Source organism: Humulus lupulus, chromosome 3 (genome assembly GCF_963169125.1).
Source record: "Humulus lupulus chromosome 3, drHumLupu1.1, whole genome shotgun sequence".
NCBI classification, from domain to species: domain Eukaryota; kingdom Viridiplantae; phylum Streptophyta; class Magnoliopsida; order Rosales; family Cannabaceae; genus Humulus; species Humulus lupulus.
This window is the reverse complement of record NC_084795.1, coordinates 39,984,291-40,004,548: the sequence shown is the minus strand read 5'-3', so window position 1 is coordinate 40,004,548 and position 20,258 is coordinate 39,984,291. Positions and strand designations below refer to the sequence as shown.

General features: G+C 30.3%; 2 protein-coding genes and 1 long non-coding RNA gene across 3 annotated transcripts; all 3 read left to right on the top strand.

Annotated features, from left to right (window-relative positions):
* Positions 1-600: 600 nt before the first annotated feature.
* LOC133821069 (DNA topoisomerase 2-like) lies at positions 601-3,510 on the top strand. The gene is made up of 8 exons (XM_062253579.1): positions 601-687; positions 1,038-1,240; positions 1,329-1,395; positions 1,489-1,594; positions 1,684-1,759; positions 1,910-1,975; positions 2,064-2,120; positions 3,082-3,510. The coding sequence occupies exons 2-7, from the start codon at positions 1,224-1,226 to the stop codon at positions 2,068-2,070; spliced, it is 339 nt and encodes a 112-aa protein (XP_062109563.1). The 5' UTR covers positions 601-687; positions 1,038-1,223; the 3' UTR covers positions 2,071-2,120; positions 3,082-3,510.
* A 400-nt stretch (positions 3,511-3,910) lies between these two features.
* Positions 3,911-6,876, top strand: LOC133821068 (uncharacterized). Its single transcript, XR_009887297.1, has 3 exons — positions 3,911-3,970; positions 4,057-4,166; positions 6,708-6,876. It is a non-coding gene; the product is annotated as an uncharacterized LOC133821068 (long non-coding RNA).
* A 10,377-nt stretch (positions 6,877-17,253) lies between these two features.
* On the top strand, positions 17,254-18,100 carry LOC133822559 (uncharacterized). The gene has a single exon (XM_062254932.1). It carries the CDS (start codon positions 17,354-17,356, stop codon positions 17,783-17,785), a length of 432 nt encoding a protein of 143 aa, XP_062110916.1. The 5' UTR covers positions 17,254-17,353; the 3' UTR covers positions 17,786-18,100.
* The last annotated feature ends 2,158 nt before the right edge of the window (positions 18,101-20,258 follow it).

Here is a 20,258-nt window from a genome sequence, read left to right as displayed (position 1 = left end):
TCGATGATGGAAAAGAGGACGAACTCGAAGTGCCCAAGTTGCTATAGAATGTTTTGCGCGCAGTGTAAGGTTCCTTGGCACGAAGGGATTGAGTGTGCGGAGTTTCAGAAGTTGAATAAGGACGAGAGAGAGAAGGAAGATATTATGTTGAAGAACCTTGCTCAAAATAAGCAGTGGAAAAGGTGTCCAACCTGCAAATACTATGTTGAAAGATCATCCGGTTGCTTGTTCATACAATGCAGGTCAGATTTTTCTTTTCCTTTGGAAGTTTCTTTCATGGTTTCTAGTGTCATTAACTATTTTATTTCTACTTATTCACTCCCTTTTTCAAGTACCACTACAAATGATATACATTTAATAGCTTGTTCAGTTATCTGAATAATGGTGTGGACTGGTGAGAGAGCTTTACCTGCTTTTTCTCTTGTAATATTCATTCCTTAATGTTCATGGTTCTTGTCCATATATACTTAGAAAATGACTTGTCTTATTCTTGGATTTTGCTTACAATTGAAACTTCTTACTGCATTAGCTAGCTATTCGAACAAATATGGAAGTAAAAGGTGCTATGTAGAAAGTATTGAAGCTACAATGCATCAATGTTACTGATGAGGCTTTGAAAGCTGTAGGCACTTCTTGTGCATCATTGGAGTTATTAGCTCTATATAGTTTCCAGAGATTCACAGATAAGTTAGTGCCATTTTTAATCTTTGTCGCCTCAGTTTTTACATCTTTATATGATATGTGTTTTTGGTCATTTATTGTCGAGCAATGTGCTATCTGATTACAGGTATAAAGAATCTGTAACCATAGAACTCATTGGAACAAATTAAATCTCGTGTACTTTTTTTTTGTCTATTTCATTTGCTCTTAGGTTCATTTTTCAATTTTTCTATTGATTGCCTCTAAATGCTATTGGGTAGCTTAGTTTATAAGATAGAAGAGATGTGATAACAACTTGGCTTTTTTTCATATCTTTATTCTATTTTCTAGTAAGTTCAATACTTATTCTTTCATTTCATCCTAATTTTAAAACTCAGGGGTTTATGTGCCATTGGGAATAGATGTAAGAAGCTAAAAGATCTCACTCTAAGTGACTGCTATTTCCTAAGTGACAAGGGTTTGGAAGCTATTGCCACTGGTTGCAAGCAACTTACTCATCTTACAGTTAATGGGTGCCACAATATTGGTACTCTGGGACTGGAATTCATTGGGAAATCTTGCTTATGTTGAGCTTATCTGAGTAATGGCCCTTGAGCTTATGTTGTGTTTCATTTTTCTTCATTTGTTATATTTTTTGATAACATACTCTTTTGACCATTTCTCTGCAGGATCACAGAGAAAGTGAATGACAGGTGGGAGGTTTGTGTGAGCCTTAGTGATGGGCAATTTCAACAGGTATTTGAATTTTTATTTTAAATGAGAGTACTTTGATGTTGTTCTGCACTTTTAAGGGTGTTTTATTCTGATTTTTTTCTCTTGTTAAACCAGGTTAGCTTTGTAAATTCGATTGCCACAATCAAGGGTGGAACTCTTACCATTTGTCCAAGCAGTTTTGGGTCTAAATGTGAACTCCCACCAGAGTTCTTAAAGAAAGGTTCGGGAAGCTCTTTGCTTGTTTATGTAGATGCATTCTTATCATTACTTTCTGTATCTTTGTTTATGTTTTACCTTTTAAACTTGCAGTGGCAAAGTCTGGCATTGTGGATAGTCTTCTTTCCTGGGCCAACTTCAAGCAGAACAAGGATCTTAAGAAAACAGAGTATTTGTAGCCTCTTATAACCCAGTATTTCTATTGAAATTGCTTCAATCTTTTAAATTTCTCTAATCGTCATATTTCTCTAGACTGATGCAGCTATTTCTGGTCTACTTATTTCCATTGTCCTTATCTTCTTTACATTGATTTAAACAGTGTCAATTATTCAATATCAGTTACTGCCCACCAACAAAAGAAGACATTCCAGAAGGGAAAAGTTTGGTAAAATTTTGAGATTTCCTTACCCTTCAATGGTTACTAAGGTGAGATTTTTAATTTTTCATTGTCTTAATTACTAATACTATTTCAGGTTGTAGTGGCATATAATCCCTTGGGTTGGCCCCGTACTGACATTGTTAAAATACCGGTAAGTATATGTTTGCTCAATTCACATTATCATATATTAGAATATTTGAATGAATAGAATACTCTCTCCAATATGGTCTGAGAATCACAATTTCCACCAGGTTAATGATGTCAATTTCTTAACCCAGTAGTTACATATTATAAAATCAAGCAAGCCAACCACAAATGGGCACTAAAAATGGAATGCTAGCTTAAGTTTATATGTCAATTTTACATCTATAAGCAACTTTTTTATTTCTTTTCTCTGACTTGACAAAAAAATTTGCATGCTAAAATAATGCTCATTTGATTGTTTATATATAGCAGTATAGTATCTACTAGTAAAAATAATGATCAAAAGAAATAGACAAACAAACACATAAAGGATCTCTATTAATATATTCTCATTATATAGTATAGAGAAATATATATATATATATACTAGTGATAGTGAAAATGAAAATGAAAAAATATATTCTCATTGAAGATCACTTCTGTTTTTTTGTGCCCATTTTACTCTTAGTTGGCTTTTATTGTTCATTTTGCATCTAATTTTGTTATCTATTTTCTGTATATTGCTTCAGAGTTCCTTATGTGTTTGCTACTAGTCTTCATGTCTAAATTTTATTAAGTCGTTTCTCTTGTACATTTGTTTCTGTGTATAAAATAAAATCTATAGTTCTTGTTAGTTTTAGAGCCAAAGTTCTGTGTAATTTTTTATTGTCAAGCTCTATTACTGGAAAAGAAAACATGAATTCTAATATAAGAACCAATTCGAGTTTTTTTCTCTGAAATAGTTTAGTATATGGGCTTCTCTGTTGGCATTTTTAGGGATGAGGCTGCATTTTATTGCCTTTAGTATGGCATTTTATTGAAAATTTGCATTGTTGATAGTTCTTTAATTGTTAAGGTTTTTCTATTAAAATGACTACGAAGGTGGAGGTCTTAATTTCTGACTCCTTATCTATTTTTAATCTCTGCAGACAGTGGTCTTGAGATATCTTCAGCAGTCTGACGGGTCAGATGTTCTTCCTACAAAACAAGCATTGTTTTTCATTGTCTTACTCCAATATGTTCCCAGATTGCTTCGAGTGTTACCGTTAACTTCAGAATTAAATCGAACAGCTGGTGTATTTGCTTAAACTGCTTGGGCAGGTGCTGCATACTATCTGCTATTGTACATGCTAGCCAGTCATGTGAGTACCCATTTAGTTTTGTAGCCTCTGCTTTTCTCTTTGAATTTATTTTCATTCTTCAATTCCTTGTTTACTTTTAATCTGATACTTGTGTTTCTTATGTTTTGGGCATGAAAACTATGGTGTTTTCCTTTTTTGGCTCCTATACTTGTGTTACAGGAAATTCAATGTATATAAGGTCCAAACTCCAATTTAGTTGGGTCTTTTTTTTTCCTAGTTATTTTTCCACTCACATGAAGAGAGAAACATGCAAAAAACAGATATCAACAGGTGAAAGATGACTTTTCTTATAAATTATAATGAACAGTATTTGAGATGCTTTTAAAGGTTGTAGTTATGTTTCTAATGGTCCCCTAATTGTGATTTCATTGATAATTATTTAATTTTACTTGCTTTTCAGTTCCTTCTTGCCTTTTTCTCAAACACCTTCTCAAACACCATAGGTGTTTGATGATTTCAACATGTGAATAACAAAAAGAAAGAAAGGAAAAAAAAAGCTTAGTTTTAGTTTCAGAAAAACAAAAAGAAGTGGACACTCACTTAGAGAGCAATTCCTAGAAAATGAAGACCACTGTTTTGGCCAATGATGGTTTTGATGTAATCCACTATTTTGGCCAAGGAAAACTGAAGCCGTGTTACACAGATGCTACCTACGAAGAGAGGTGCCGCAATGGAGGTAAAACTCTCTGTGCTTTCTGATGCGAACCTTTTTTAGCTGGCTATGATTGTTATAATGTACAATAGTTTCTTTTAACTTGAAAGACTGGAGCTAGAGGTGATGCTGCAAAGAGGAGTGAAGTTTGAGATAGAAGCATTATCTGTGTGTGCATTATCCTTCTTATCAGAGGAGTACATACTATCTAAAATTCAAGGTGGGTTCTACATCTAATCTTTTGAAAATTATATGTATTTGTCAAGTAGGAACCTAAATAGTTTAGTTGATGGGTTGTCTGCATAAGTGTTACATTAGCAAAATTAACGTTTTATGAATCAAATAACACTATTGGGAATCACTGTAATTTTCCTTCGAATTGAAAAATGAGAAAAAATCGAAAGTAAAACATTCTTCAATTTTATCTTCATTATTGCTAACATTTGATGAAATGGACTTATTTGAGTCTTGGACTCATCTCTGCCATTCATTGGAATAGTATTCAGAGGCTCTATTGTAAATCTCACCTTATTTGACTCATCTCTGCCATTCATCAACCTCGTTTGACACTTCTAGCATTTTTTTTTTAAAATATTATACAATATTTTGAAGGATCTAATATGTGTGGATTTTATTATTTATTTCTCTTCATGTTTTTATTTCATATTCCTCTGTTGACATTAATTAGCTTTTCACTTTAGATGGAAAACACCAATAGTTGGCTAAGAGAATAAACGAAATTGTGTTTATGTTTTAAATGTAATTTAGTGAAAGGCGATCAGTTTTGGTCTGTTTTTATTGATTTTGAAACTAATTCTTTTAATTTTTTTCCATTATTTTTGTAAGAGTGACTGTATGAAGAGAAAAGAGAAATACATTACAAATAGAATAATCCCATTGATTTGGTTATGAATTATGATCGACTTAAAATTTAGTGGTCAGTCTCAATTGTTTTTTTTCCCTTCAGTTTTGTCAAAAAGTGGTAAAAGAATTGACTAACAAATAACACAAGTAAACATTAGCTTAGTGAAAAACTTGAGCATAACTTATCCCAAGTAAAATTAAAGATATGTAAAATATTTGAATATATTCATTATGATCGATTAGTGACATCAAGATATTTTATTTTATTTTTGGCATGATTAGTTTCAATTTTTTGAATTTTAAGTAAGTAGTATCATGATCCATGAGCTAGAAAATGAACAAACAATTTGTTTCTGGATAATTCATTAGACAATAAAAAATATATGTTATCAAGATTATCCTTAAACTTTAAGCAAATGAAGCATAAAAATGTCTAGTGATGAAAAAAGAGAAATCATTTTCTTTCTTGGATCTCTTTCATTATTATTATTATTCATTATTAAAATATTGTATTTTGAGCAATGCTCTCATTCAGATATAGAAACATTTTAAAGTTAGATACTTATAGTCTAAAGAAGAAGAAACTAAAGAAAGCATTAATATTCATGTACAGAGTCATTTGTTATCATAAGACATTTTACTATCCAAAAAGATAACAACTCAGTAACATGGCCCTAGCCATTTGCAATCACATATTGGCCTATGGTTTGAATTTGGTCTTCTTGTCTTATATAACTGAACTATTCACGAACAATATCATCAATTCATTTTCTTTCTTATGCTATAAATGTTCAATTTTAGTGATTCTGTTTTTATATGAGTTGCATGACACAACTTTGTTTCAATGTTTCTGGTTTTAAAGAATTGTCCATCTGAGCATTACACACTCTAATATCAATACCTCATGATTAGCACTATCTGCAACTTTTGAGGCTTAAATTATACTTGAAAGTTATCTTTGTTATATTACAGCTTTATTTAACTTTTGAGGCTTAAGTTAAAAAAATTGATGAGAAATAAAGAGACTCTAGTTTGTTTATTGTTTCACTTCTATTCTGTTTTTTGAATACTGGACGAATTGACAGACATGGAAAAGTTTTGATATTTATGATCGCTTTTGTGCTTTTATTACAAAATAAATGATTGAATCAATTGGGTATGGTTTATTTTGGCGAATCGAATATAATTTTGGGTTATTACGGCGGAAGTGCATAGTGGGGGAAGGATCGTAATGTTCAAATTTGTGATTTTTTTCTTCTTCTTATTTAAGCGTAAGTTTTGAACTTTTTTATTGGACTAGTTATTAGAATTGTGTGTTTGACTGGGAGAATATAGAGAAGTGGAAATGTGAACTGGGTAGTGGTTATAGAGAATTTTTTAATGTTATATTTCATTTTTGGTAGTTGATGTAATGTAGTAGATATATTCTAAATTTTAGCGTACTTATTTCGTGCACTCAAAACTAGATTATCTACTATCTAGTGAACTTGACAAGGACAATGAAGTCAGACTCGTGGCGTTATCACGCTAATGTCGATTTTTTATATTTATTCATTTGATTCTGCTTCAAGTTCAGATTTTAAAATCGTTTGAAAACTTAGCTACGATATTAAAGTCCAACGAGCTTGATTGTTTGTATTATATCAATTCAAATTCTTGTATGGCTTTAGTATTTTAGGAACAAATTCATTTAGGATTGATAAAAAATGGCTGCTGCAGTAAGCTGCTAGTGTATTTACTATATAGTTATGTTGTACTACCTATTTGTGTTGGTTCACGCAGTAAATCACATAATTTTTTTTAACTGGCAAAAGGCAATTTAATTTACATAATCCAGTTGATACCATCTCCTTTTTTTTTGCCAAAATGTTCATTAAATCTCATATTTTTCTTTCAGAAATCTTATGAGACAAAACAGTATAAGAAGGGGTTGAAGGCTGCGGACACTATATTGAAAAAGGAGGTATTTTCTGTTTCATGCAATATGTAATTTGGTACTGCACAATTAGCTGATCTAGCGACCATTTTATTCAGTTTTGTTTCCTCTGTCCGCGTCCATTGGCTCTTGTCTACACACCTATATGTATATATATATTTTATTTGCTTTTTCATCGTTTTTTTTGTTATAAATTATATGAATCATTCTGATGCATGAACCTCATGCTTATATAGGATCCACATTTAGCTGCTGAGCCACAGTGCTTCTTGAAGATTTACACAGTCATCTTGCTGTTTTATTATTATTTTTTAATTGAAATCATTTTCAAACAAAATTAGCTTAAGTCTTATGTTCTTAATAATAAAAGGACTTTTTTTTTACAATGTGCAGGTATATTGAGATGATTTCTTTGGAGCAATTCTTGACAACATTTGTAGTTGAGGCCTTTAGAATGGAAGAATGTATTTCACTAATTTTTGTATACATTTCTTGTTTTGTATTTAGTGATAAAGGAATCTGAATTAGGCATAAATTATGTTGTAATATGATTTCTTAAGCCTAGACTAGTAGACTAAATATTGTAATTACATTTGAGTAATTAATAAAAATCTATTTATGTTACCTTATTTGGCTTCAACTTTCATATTTGTTTTCCTAGTTTTGTGTAAGTAAAAAAAGATTATGTTTCTCTAAGCTAATATAACACGTGTTATACTAAAGTGTAGTATAACACAAATAATGTGTTATACTAAAGTGTAGTATAACACAACAAAAGTGTTATACTAAAGTGTAGTATAACACAAAAAAAGTGTTATATAATTGACTATAAATAACATAATTCAACACTTATCTATATATTAAAATAACACAGAAATTGTGTTATCGTTGACAGTACAATAACACATCTGTATAACACTGATAAAGTGTTATGTAAAGTACCCTGACCCACGATAACATAGTCGGTCTTAACACATCAGAAAGTGTTATCGTATGTTTTGATAACACATTTTCGGTGTTATTAAAAGCATTTTTTCTTGTAGTGAAAGGTGGAAAAATGAAGCGCTTGGCGGTTTTTCGACTCAAAATGATGCTAAGGAAGATTAAAAGTCAGTTTGTGATGAAGAGACGAGGTTGAAAGACCTAATTTGAGAAATAATTGAATTAGAGCCGCGACTTGAGCTTATAAGTCGCAACTCTAGGCAAGTCATAAACACATGGTTGCTGGAGGCAATTAGTGTCGCGACTTGACCTTATAAGTCGCGGCACAAGGAAAAGTCAGAGGCTAAGCAAATGGGACATTTAGGACACGGGCCGCGACTTGAGATGTCTGAGTCACGACGCCTTAAGACTTGTGTAGATTCGGGAGGCTTAAAAAATTGACACGGGTCGCGACCTAGAGAAGGCCAAGTCGTGGCCCGCATATGAAAAACAAAGCTTTTGTAATTTTTTTACTATAGATTCATACTTAGGGTTTAATTAGGTCATTAGGTTAGATTTTAATTACGTTTTTAGAGACTAATTTTGATTCTTAGACTAGTTTTTCTGCATTTTTATATTTTTCTTTCTTCTTTAAGTTTTTGAATCTTATGTTTCTGAATTATTATTTTGTTTATTTAGTCATGTCTGATATGAACTAAACAATTTTTATCTAGGGTTTAATGTAGTCACTTGGATTTCTATCTAATTTAATTATGATGTTCTATTGATTTTTCTTCTTTATTCTAATCCATATAATGTGTGCCTAATGTTTGTAAATACTTGATCAATATTTTCTTGATTTATGGTTTTGATTCAAAATTCGAAAGAAGAGAATTGAATATGCTATCATTATATAGACATAGGTTGCATATTGGACGAAAGTACTTGTATGGCTTGTGTAGTAATTAGGTTTCCATGCTTAATGCCTACTATATGTTTAAGTTTATCACAGAGATGTAGAAAACCTGCATATAGGATGAGATCTTATATCTTGAAAAAGAATAGGAATCGATTTATGTTAACTTGCTATTAGAATAAGAAGAAAGAAACTTAGATCTCATTAATGAAAGTAGTAGAGTGAAAAGTTGATGAAATTAACATCCTAGGTTTTTTTAATATTGATTTTTATCTTTTAATTAGTTATTTTTTCATAGTTAATTACAATTTTAAAATTAAATTCATTCATCTAAACTTTGTTTGCCAAATAGAAATTTAAGAACAATTATTGGTACTTGAGAAATAGTCTTTGTGGGAACGATACTCTATTTATCATCTATATTACTTAAATCGATTGTGTACACTTGCGTATATATATTTTCGCAATCGAAAGCCTTGATCACACTTTCCAACTCTCTCTCTAAAACTCATTCTCTCTCTAGCTCTCAAGACCAATGTTTCCTCCAAGAAACTCATCAAGCTTGCTTGACTTGCATGAGTTTCAAGGCTTATTCAATCCTAAATCTCATTCCACTTAGTTGAAGCTTCAAGCAATTGGGAAGGCTTGAAATAGTGATTTTGGACAATTTTTAACGCCCAAATCGTGACAACCACTAAGCGGTGGATGTAGTATAATCGGGAGGTCGATCCACAAGGAGGTAACCTAAAATCAAAAGAATAGTAGAAAATAACCCAAAAAAATTAGTAACAAGAAATATATAAAAAATGGAAATGAAAAGAGATTTGAGATTTTGGTGTTGTCTTTTTGATGAAATGATAAAATGAGATAAGTGAAATAAAGATAAGATGTAATCAAGAGTTTGAGAAATGGAAAGGTTTTAAGAATCATCCATATGCTTGTTTAGTTACTTGGTTACTTGATTTACAAAAATACACAAGTAAATAGTTCACATCCAAACATTTACTTGGAAAATCTAACATTAAAGTCCATATTCTTTTCTAACAAAAGTCCATTTGAGTTATAAAGTTCTTTACTTTAAAAGCACAATGTTAATCTTAGGAAAAATCTAAAAATGATAAAATACCCAAATGCAATAATGCAATAGAAGATTAGATATAAAATTATGTATCAATATTACTTTTACTAATTAGAAGCACATAGAAAGAGCATGACTAATCATATATACTATTAGCATAAGTAATCAAAGATAACAAGATAGAGATGGAGATGAAAGAACATAAATAACTCAAATATATTACATTAAGAACATAGTAAATCAAAGTAGAAAAATAACATCACTAGCATATGGAATCATCCCTAACCTTCCTAGGAAGATTAGGCCATTATGCTCATGATTCTCAAAAAATTCTAAGAAGAAAATATGAGAAGAAAGTGAGTAGAAATTTTGCTATAGTTTCTTTACTCTAAAAATTACCTACTAATTGTGAAGAAAGAGTCCCTATTTATAGAGGGAGAAAATGACTAAAAAGAAATTAAACAACAATTGGGGTTTACAAAATAAATCTGAAATATTAATAATAAAATATGATTTTGAAAAAAAAAATCAAATCTTATTATAAATATTAACCTAGTTATTTTGGTGCATGGTCAAAATGCATTTTTTCTAAAATACCACAAAGGATGAACTTTAAAGCTCAAAATAGCAATTTGCAAGGCCCAATACCCACAAAATATGGGTTGAAGGTGGCTGGTGACAGAAGTGGGTTTTGACCCATTCCCAGCCACTGAGGAGGCACCACGTGGCGCTGGCTGGGAGAGGAGAAGGCTGGGTCTGGTGGGCTTGGTGCATTGGGTGAAGCTGGGCTTGCTGGGATGGTTGAAGGGGGCTTCGGACTGGGCTTGCTGCGCTGGGCTTGGAGGAGTGCTGGGCCGTTGGAGGCTGGGAAGGGAGCTGGGAGTTGGGTCGCTGGGGTGTTGGGTCGTTGGAGGCTTGGCGTGAGCTGCTGGAGATGTGTGGGTCACACGCTGGACACACGGCTGGATAGGTGGCGCTAGGAGCTTGGGTGTGGCGTGTTGTGAGCACGCCACTTGGCGCGCTGAGGGAGGAGGAGAGGGGCTGGGCCTTCGGTTTGGGCCTTCAGGACTAGGCCAAATTCCTTAAAAATGCCATTCCTTCATTTTCCTTTTTATATTTAACTATTATTTTGTTCTCTCTTTTTATTAATGTCCAAATGTAAATTATTTCCTGAAAACTAAACATGAATTACATTAAAATTAATATTTTCAATTAAAAAAATATTACAATAAATTCATGAAAATATTAATTAAAACTTAATTTATTTTACACTTGAAAACTAATAAATTGACATTTTTGAGCACTAATCAAACAACAATATTCATATTGTGTATAAGCCTTAGAAGTTCCCCAAGTTGAAGATTCAAGTTGCTCAATATAAATGTTGTATCTCTCTAACCCTAATCTTGTATTTTGTGATTCTATTATGTTATTCATTGTTAGTATTGATGATTAAATGTATCTAAATTCATCTTATCATCATTTAATCATTTAATTCATTATATTCAAGATTAATATTCATATCATGAACATGTTTATTTGATTATCAAGAGTTGCCTTCATACTTAGAATTTGAATCTTGATCAACATCTAGAGTTTGGAATATTGTTGTATTATCATAATTAATTGTTGAATTGTAAAGAGTAAAGCCAAATATTCCCAACAGAAAACATCAAACAGAATATAAACATCAAAATATTTCAGTGTACATCATCGAAATTGCATTGAAAAAGCATCGTTTTGGCCAAAAATCAAGTTTTCATGATTGCATCGCTAAAGCATTGAAACACCATCGATTTTACATCGAAAAAGCATCGTTTTGGCCCAAAAATAAATTTTCATGATTGCATCGCAAAAACATCGAAACACCATCGATTTTGCATCGAAAAAACATCGTTTTGGCCAAAAATCAAGTTTCATGATTGCATCGCAAGAGCATCGATTTTGCATAAAAAAAAAAATATCATTTTGGCCAAAAATTAAACTTTCATGATTGCATCGCAAGAGCATCGAAATACCATCAATGCATGCTTTTGTTTGATTATTATTATGGTATATATTTATTCAAAAAATTATTCGCATTTCTTATGTTAATAATTGACAATGTTTTTTTTCCTATTTCCCACATTAGTTTCTCACAAGTTAATGAAGATTTTAAAAAAATCTCTCAAATAATAAATAATTTTTTTCAATTTATATTTATTGATATTTTAGACATACTTTAATCCAATGCAATTATAAAATAAATAATGGAACTAGGAAACACAATTAAATGGGTTACAAAACTATTACCATTCTAATATGTTATTAAGAAATTACATAAAATAAAATTTCGATACAATTGTTTCTCATATCTATATATATATATATATAAAGGAGAGCTTTAAAGGAGATTATGTGGCACTCTAAAATCTCTTCAAATCACTATTTCTATTTTCTCATTTAATCTAATTTTTTTATTCATTATTTATTATCTAAAATATCTTAACAATTGAAAATATCAATATCTTAACTACTTATTTATTGAAAAATACTAAAAAAAATTAATTAAAAATTACGTAATAATTTTCAATTATCTATATATTTATTTTTCTTATTATATTATAATTATGTTTTTTTATTCCAAAGTGAATAGTTTTACAAAATATTTATATCTATATCTATATATAGATGAGAATTTAAGAGTGATGAGTGGCATCCTATATTTTTTACAATCTATTTTTACTATTTTGTGAGAATTTTATATTGTGTCAAAAAAAAAAATACATACATATATAAGTACATCAAACCTTCAATAAATGTAACAGAAATAACCAAATTAATACACATACTTATAAATACATTGATTCTAATACAGTCATACGTAACAGTAGTTATCCATTAATAATAACATGAAAGAGATATCAATGAGAATGGTCATATGGTTTAACTAAACAATTATCACAATAAGATTTTATTATATTATTATATCATTTTATAATTAACATTTTACAATCTAAAGTATCTAATTTTTTTTCTTTAATATTTTATTCATTTTTTCTGTTTTAACCCATAAAAGTATGCCGTTACAAAATAATATGTTCCTTTTGCAGGCAGTTCATTTCCTTAGAAAGAGAACTACCTTGATATTCGTAAAAACATATAATACCTTAATATTAATGAGAATTAAAATTTATTATCGGGTGTTGAATCGCTTGATGATGTCATTTTTATTTAAAATTCTAATTATTATTATTTTTGTTATCCCCAAAATTTGAAAATGATGATGTGGCAATAGAAATGGCAAGTGGCATGGAGTAGTTGGGTGATCTGGCTTAGCAGCAGCCCAGTGCATCAGTGAAGAGTTTGGACTGCTTGAGAGGTGGCATGTCCAAGCCAAGTGCACCCGAGGAGAGTACTTGGGCTAGGGTGTGCCCAGTCGGATCTTGGTCCGAGGAGAGCCCAAGGGTGGTGGTCGGATCTTGGTCCGAGGAGAGCCCAATGGTCTGGTCGGATCTTGGTCCGAGGAGAGTCCAAGGTGTGGTCGGACTTTGGTCCGAAGAGAGGAGAGTGCCATGTTAGAGGAGAGATATGGCATGCTAGAGGAGAGTGCCATGTTAGAGGGGAGATATGGCATGCTAGAGGAGAGTGCCATGTTAGAGGGGAGATATGGCATGCTAGAGGAGAGTGCCATGTTAGGCGAGAGGAGTGCATATCCTACCAGCATGCACATGTCCGACCAGCAAGTGTATGTCCTACCAGCAAGTGTATGTCCTACCAGCACTTGCATATGTCCAGCATGCATGTGTCCGACCAGCACTTGCATGAGTGGTCAGTAGGAGATATGGGTCGACCAGATAGAGGAGGACTAAGTCAAGATTCCTAGAAACGGCTTCAACAAGAACCGGTCTTGGCACGCGCGGGAATCTCTCATTCTTCCCACAAATTGGGGGTTTTGTTACATTTTGAATGATTTTTGTAATTTAAATATAATAAATATAATAAAATATCCCGATTCTAGGGGATATCAGATGTATGATCCTAAGCCTATAAATATATGGCTTATTGGATCAGAATGGGGTCTCTCCTTCTTTTGGGACTTTTGGGAAATTTTGGGTCTGAGTTTTCTAGAGAGAGAAAGTGCTTGTATCTAGAAAAATTCTTATATTCTTGTAATCTGTATTGAAGAAACTCAGTTGGCTCAGTTCATCTGATCTTGAGTACAGATCTATAAATCACAACTCTAAGTGGATTAGGCTATTACCAACATATTGGGGCTGAACCATTATAAAAATTGATGTTTCAAAAACCGTCTGTGTCTTTTTATTTCTCTTGAAGGTTTGTCGTTTTTGACGTTCTCACATTGTTGGCCAAAAACGCGGTCAACAATTTTCACTAAAGAAAGTAAACTCTGAGTATATCGATTTACACTGTATATATGAATTTTAAAGAACCCACGTACCAAATTTTTAATTTTTCTTTTCGCTATGTAATTCAGTAAATATTAAATCTATATCTTTATATTTATATCTATATCTATATATAGGAGAGTTTCGAGGAGATTATGTCAGACTCTAAAATTTATTCAAAGCACTCTTTCTATTTTCTCATTTAATCTAATTTTTTTTATTCATTTTCTATTTTCTAAAATATCTTAACAATTAAAAATATTAATATATATACATATTAATTTAATTAAAAATTTAATTTGCTTAAATATCTTAACTACTTAATCATTGAAAAAAAATTATTTTAATAAAAATTATAATAGATAAAAATATCTACATATAATAATAATAATAATAATAATAAAATCTATTTATTTATATTTTAACTTTTTGACAAAACACGGGATCCAAATGTTAACTTTTAACAATAAAATATTCAAACGGGTAATCAACCAAATTATACATGGTTCAAATAATCTATCTTTACATTCCTATTTTTGGATTTTTGACAAAACACAAGGTCCACAAGTTAATTTAAAAAAAATTAATGGTCAAAATGGGTAATTAACTAAAATACAAGGTTCAAAATGGTGTGAACCCTTATAGAAAACATAAATTATATATATTTATATAATTGACTTTTTATAAATAATTTTTAACCTTTTGAATAAATATATGATCCACAGGTTAATTTTTAAAAATAAACAATCAAAATGAGTAATCGGCCAAAATATAGTGTTCAAATAATCGATTTATCTATTTCTATTTTAATATTTTGACAAAACTTGAGATTTACAAGTTAATTTGTAAAAATAAAAGTTCTAATGGGTGATCGACTAAAATACAAGGTTCAAAATAGTGTGAACCCTTACAGAAAACAAAAATTATATAAATATATAATTTAATTTTCATAAGAAGTTTGAACATTTTAAATAAATACATGGTCCAAAAGGTTCATTTTAAAAAATATAGGGTCAAAACGGGTAATGAGCAAAAATACAGTGTTCAAATAATCAATCTATCAATTCCAATTTTTATTCTTTTGACAAAACAAGATCTAAAAGTTAATTTTTAAAAATAAAGACTTCAAACATGTGATTAGCTAAAATAAATCTTACACAAAATATAAATTTTCTTATACATAATTTAGACTTTTGATAAAAAGAACTACGCAAAGCGTATAATAATAATAAATAAAAGTAAATGCACAACAAGTTTTTTTAACTTTGTTTTCAGTACTATCTATATATACATATTTTTTTTAAAGTTTTGGCAAAACACGAGGTTCGAAAGTTAACTCTTTAAAATAAAATAAAATAAAATTTTAATAATTTATTTTACCATTTTTAAAATAAAGGGTTCAAATAAGTAATCGAACAAAATACATGTTGTTCAAATAATCTACCTATATGTACATATTTTTAATATTTTGACAAAACACAAGGTCCATAATTTAAAATTTTAAAATAAAGGGTCTAAATAGGTAATCGAATACATGTAGTTCAAATAATCTACCTATATATACCAAATTTTTATGTTTTGAAAAAAACAGGAGGTCCAAAAGTTATTTTTTTAAAAAAATAAAATATCCAATTGGGTGATCAGCTAAAATAGAAGGTTCAAAATGGCGTGAACTCTTACACAAAACATATATTATATATAATTTATTTTTTATAAATAATTTTTGACATTTTGAATACATACATGGTCCAAAGGTTATTTTTTATAAATAAAATGTCAAAACGAGTAATTGGTTTAAATAGAGTGTTCAAATAATCGATTTATCTATTTGTTTTTTTTTTTTTTTTTTGACAAAACACAAGGTCTAAAAGTGAATTTTTATAAATAAAGGGTACTTGACCAAAATAACTATAACAAAATACTACGCGAAGCGCAGTTATATTTTCTAGTTTCATTAATAAAAATGATCATATTGAATTTTTATTAATTTTTACTACTATTTTACTATCAAACATCTTTATGTATTTTTTTAATAAAATAATTTAAAAAATTTATAAATCACTATAAGAAGTGCGATTCTATTTTCTAGTTATTACATATTTTAATAATAAAAAAACAAGAAGAAGAACAAAAGAGGATAAGAATTAATGGAGAAGGTTAAAAAAAAATTAAAACAAAAAATTATATACATTCATTTAATGATTTTAATATTTAAATAGTTAAATTTTGTATAAAAAAAGTTAAATTAAATGATGAAAAAGACTATTATTTAAGGAGTGTTCTATGGTAGGGGCTTCAAAAAGAGCCTCACTGATGATGCTCTTTTGTATTTCCGATCTATGAATAATTTTCGGTGCATTTTTTTTATGATCATGTATATTGTAGTTATTTAGAGCATCCTGCAAATTTTTAGAAAATTCTAAATAATTTACAATGCCGAAATTTAGGTTCAAACATGTTATTTTCCACGCTCATAAAAAATTTAGTCACTCGTGCAATAACCTGTTTTTAAACTAGTTTTTGGCATTATAAATTATTCAGAATTTTCTGAAAATTTGCAGCATCCTCTAAATAACTAAAATATATACAATCATTAAAAAAAATTGCACAAAAAACTATTAAGGTGTTGAGAACACAAAAAAGTCCTACCGATAAAGCTCTTTTTGAAGCCCCTACCATATAAATTTCCATTATTTAATGTGTATTTATGCAGTGTGTTAGTAAAAGACTAAAAAAAGGATAATTACTAATTAGAAAAAGACTTACGGATAATTACAATATACACGGTCATAAAAAAAAATTGCGCTAAAAACTATTCAAAGGTTGATAACACAAAAGAGTCCTACGGTAGAACTCTTTTTGAAGGCCCTACCAAAGAAATTTCCAAGACTTTAATTCAAAATAAATCATTATTACATTACATTAGTACACATAATATTAAGTTTTGTAAGAAAAAGACAAAGAAAAGGACACCAATGCCAATATCACCACTTAGTATATAATATGATATACATTTTAAAAAAAAAAATTAAAATATAATGTCCCCAAAAATAAACTTGATAATGTGATTTTTTTTTTTTTTTTTGAGATAACTTGATAATGTGATTATACCTAGGGAATGAAACTGGTAATTTACCCTTTTCCATAATACAATTGTTAAAACTAAAAAGAAAAAATTACAATAAAATTTTATCATCCTCTGCCAAATCTTATCTATACAAACAGAACCCCAAAACCCATCAGAGTTGCATAGACGGGGCTTTGGGTTTTGGCACCAAAAACCCTAAAACCCATTTTCATTTCAATGGATAATCCAGGAGGAGGAGCACCAAAAGGTCTCCCTCGGAGCCAGCAGCCGCAGATGAAGAAGAAGCAATTGCCGTCCCCAAAGCAGCTCATATCCCACTACGAGTCACAGGGTCTCGACACCCAAGAAGCCTCCGTCAAGGTCATAGAGGATCTCCAGGCCACCCTTTTCAGAGTCATCACCTCCGGCCGAGCCAAGAAGGACAAGCTCTTGGCCGAAGCCTCCCGTAAGCTCGACTCTGCCAACTCACGCCTCTCCCTTATCGACGCCAAGCTCGATTCTAAGCCCGGCTATGGGGGGACCTTTGCCATTGGAATGGCTTCCGGCCTCGCCTTGAATGGACTCGGAACTGTTCTTCCCCATGTTGTTGGAGCTGTTTCCCAGATTTGGAGCTCTGTTAGGTCTGTTAGTAAAGATTCTCCCCAATGAATTGTGACTTCTTCTTCTGAATTTGGTTCTGTTCTGTTTCTTTCCTTCTTTCTGGGTTTTGTGAATTTTTGATGATGAGTTTTAGTTAGTCCATTATTGAGAAGAATGTGAACAAAAATGAGTTATTTGTGCTCTGTACAAAATTTCAGCTTGGGTTTCTTCTTATGCTCTAGGCCTTTTTATCTATATTATAAAAATTCATGAGCACATATGGAATATTGGACTTGTCTCCCTGATTTTTTGTAATATAAAGAAGGGGAAGAAAAATAAAAAAAGTGACTTTTCTTTGGGTTTTCTGAGAAATGTTCATCAATTTGTTTTGGGTGTTTTAAATTGATTTTGCTTTAATTTGAATTCGGTTCTTTTGGGTTTTTCTGAGAAATGTTGTTCAATTTGTGTATGAGAGTCAAGAGTGTGTGTATTAGAGTTGAATATTCATATTACAGTATGAAATAGTATATATAGTCAAAAGGGGAAGAAAAAAAAAAGGTGTATTTACTTTCACTCAAGTGTTATTTAATTTCTTTGTTGCTTAAGTTCCTAAATTATTATTTTTGCTTCACTTAAATTCTTACTAGTAGATTCATAGATTCACTTGAATGTCATGGAGACTTAACTAATAAATATATGAGGAATAAGGACTATATAGTTGATGATCATATTAAGGCATGTTTTTTCTACATAAATGACTTCTCATCAGGTGTCTTCTAATGAGGATTCATCAAATAATAAATTATAATAATTTAGTACATATGTTATATGTATGATGGACGACTGAGATATTAGCTGTTAAGTGAATTGTTTTTCAGTGTTTTAATTTGTTATGGAGATGTTATATTAGTTCTGATTGAAAACTTTGTTATGGAATTGGCTGAAATAATGTGAATTAACTTTGTTAGTCAATTCTGAAAATTGAGTTCACATTTCTCTAAGTTCCTCCATAATGTGTTCAGAAATGTTTCTTATGTATTCAGTAAAGTTTATTTGTTCATCCGTAAATGTGTATAATGTTTCCTCTAAAGAATCCATATTAGTCCAGAGATTATGTGGAGGTTCATGGTAGGAGTTAGAAAAATTGTTCTCAACATTCCTACTAAATGGTGCCAATTCCCAACCAATTGGTGCACTGTAGTTGTAGTTAGACTTCTAACTTGAAGCAACAGAGTGGTTTTTCCAGCTAACATTACTGTACTTGTAGTAAGAATAGTATTGAAATGCTTCCTACTATCTCGAGTAATCTTGAGCGAAATGATCGACTCTTTCACAATCAAAATATAGTTCATCATACTTTATCCTTATGACCTCGTTACTTTCTCAACCATATTTAGCTTTCAAGTTTTTGAATTATTTTGTCAAGAATTCTACTTCAGATTTAAGGTACTCTATTTCGCTAAGTTAGTAGACACCTCTAAAATTGCTAGTACTCTTACTAGCACTAGATTTTGGATTGTTTTGAAGTGATGAGAGATAATAGTACTCAAAACGTTGATGATTTTCTTCATTCATTTGTTATTATTTTTTTTTTTTGTAAGTATTATAAGCACAAATGTGTGATAGTTTAACAAGTATACACCAAAAATTGTTCCCAAGCCAATTTGGAGGGTTGTTAAGGTATCACTTTAGGCCCAAGAGTTTTTCTAGAACTCCTCCTCCGAGGTTCTTAGAAAATGTTGGAGGGTAATGTTAATATAGACTTTATTTAATAACTAATTTTTTTATGACAGAACAAGTTTGATTTTTACCGATTTCTAAAATTACACAAGATGTTCTTAATACTTTATTTTTTTATGCTATAAAATTTTATGATTCAAAATTTTATGCTCTTTTTCGGAAAAAACCTAAATCTATAAAATAAAATTCTAAATCTAAAAGTAAAATAAATAAATAAATAAAATAAAACAATAAAAAAATGATAAAAAAAAGAAACTAAAAATAAAAATTACTTAGGAAAAAAAATTATACTACTTTAAAAAAAAAATTACTACAAACCTTTAATTGTAGAATTACCTCCCTAGCAACGACGCCAAAAATTGATGACGCTCAATAAGCTACTAAGCGATCGCAATAGTAATCGGGATATGTCGTATTCATAGAAAGATAAACACAACTAAATATTAGATTAGTAAAGTTAAAGATAAAAATAAAGTAGAATTGAAGAGATGGATTTTGTGAAATTAAAATGATAGATTAGAGAAAGTGATCAGATAAAGAGCATGACAAGGTAGAGATGTAGTGCTGGAAATCCTATTATAATATTGATATTAATTCAAAACACAGTTGCAATTCAACACCATTAATTGCAACTGAAAGAAGTACATGTTAAAAACACAAATTAATTAATCTAGATTAAATTGAATCTAACTCCTAATTTCATAGCATATCATATTATATATCAAACAGCGAAAAAATACCACTAGCAGAATGCAGTAAAAGACATACGATATAACAAATATACTAAAATAAATTAACAATC

Excerpts from the sequence above, each read along its gene's own strand:
- LOC133821069 (XM_062253579.1), top strand. Across the intron at positions 1,396-1,488 it reads GTGATGGGCAATTTCAACAG|GTTAGCTTTGTAAATTCGAT; the intron begins GTATTTGAATTT and ends TTGTTAAACCAG. Across the intron at positions 1,760-1,909 it reads AAGGATCTTAAGAAAACAGA|TGTCAATTATTCAATATCAG; the intron begins GTATTTGTAGCC and ends TGATTTAAACAG.
- LOC133822559 (XM_062254932.1), top strand. The coding sequence starts at position 17,354 with ATGGATAATCCAGGAGGAGGAGCACCAAAAGGTCTCCCTCGGAGCCAG.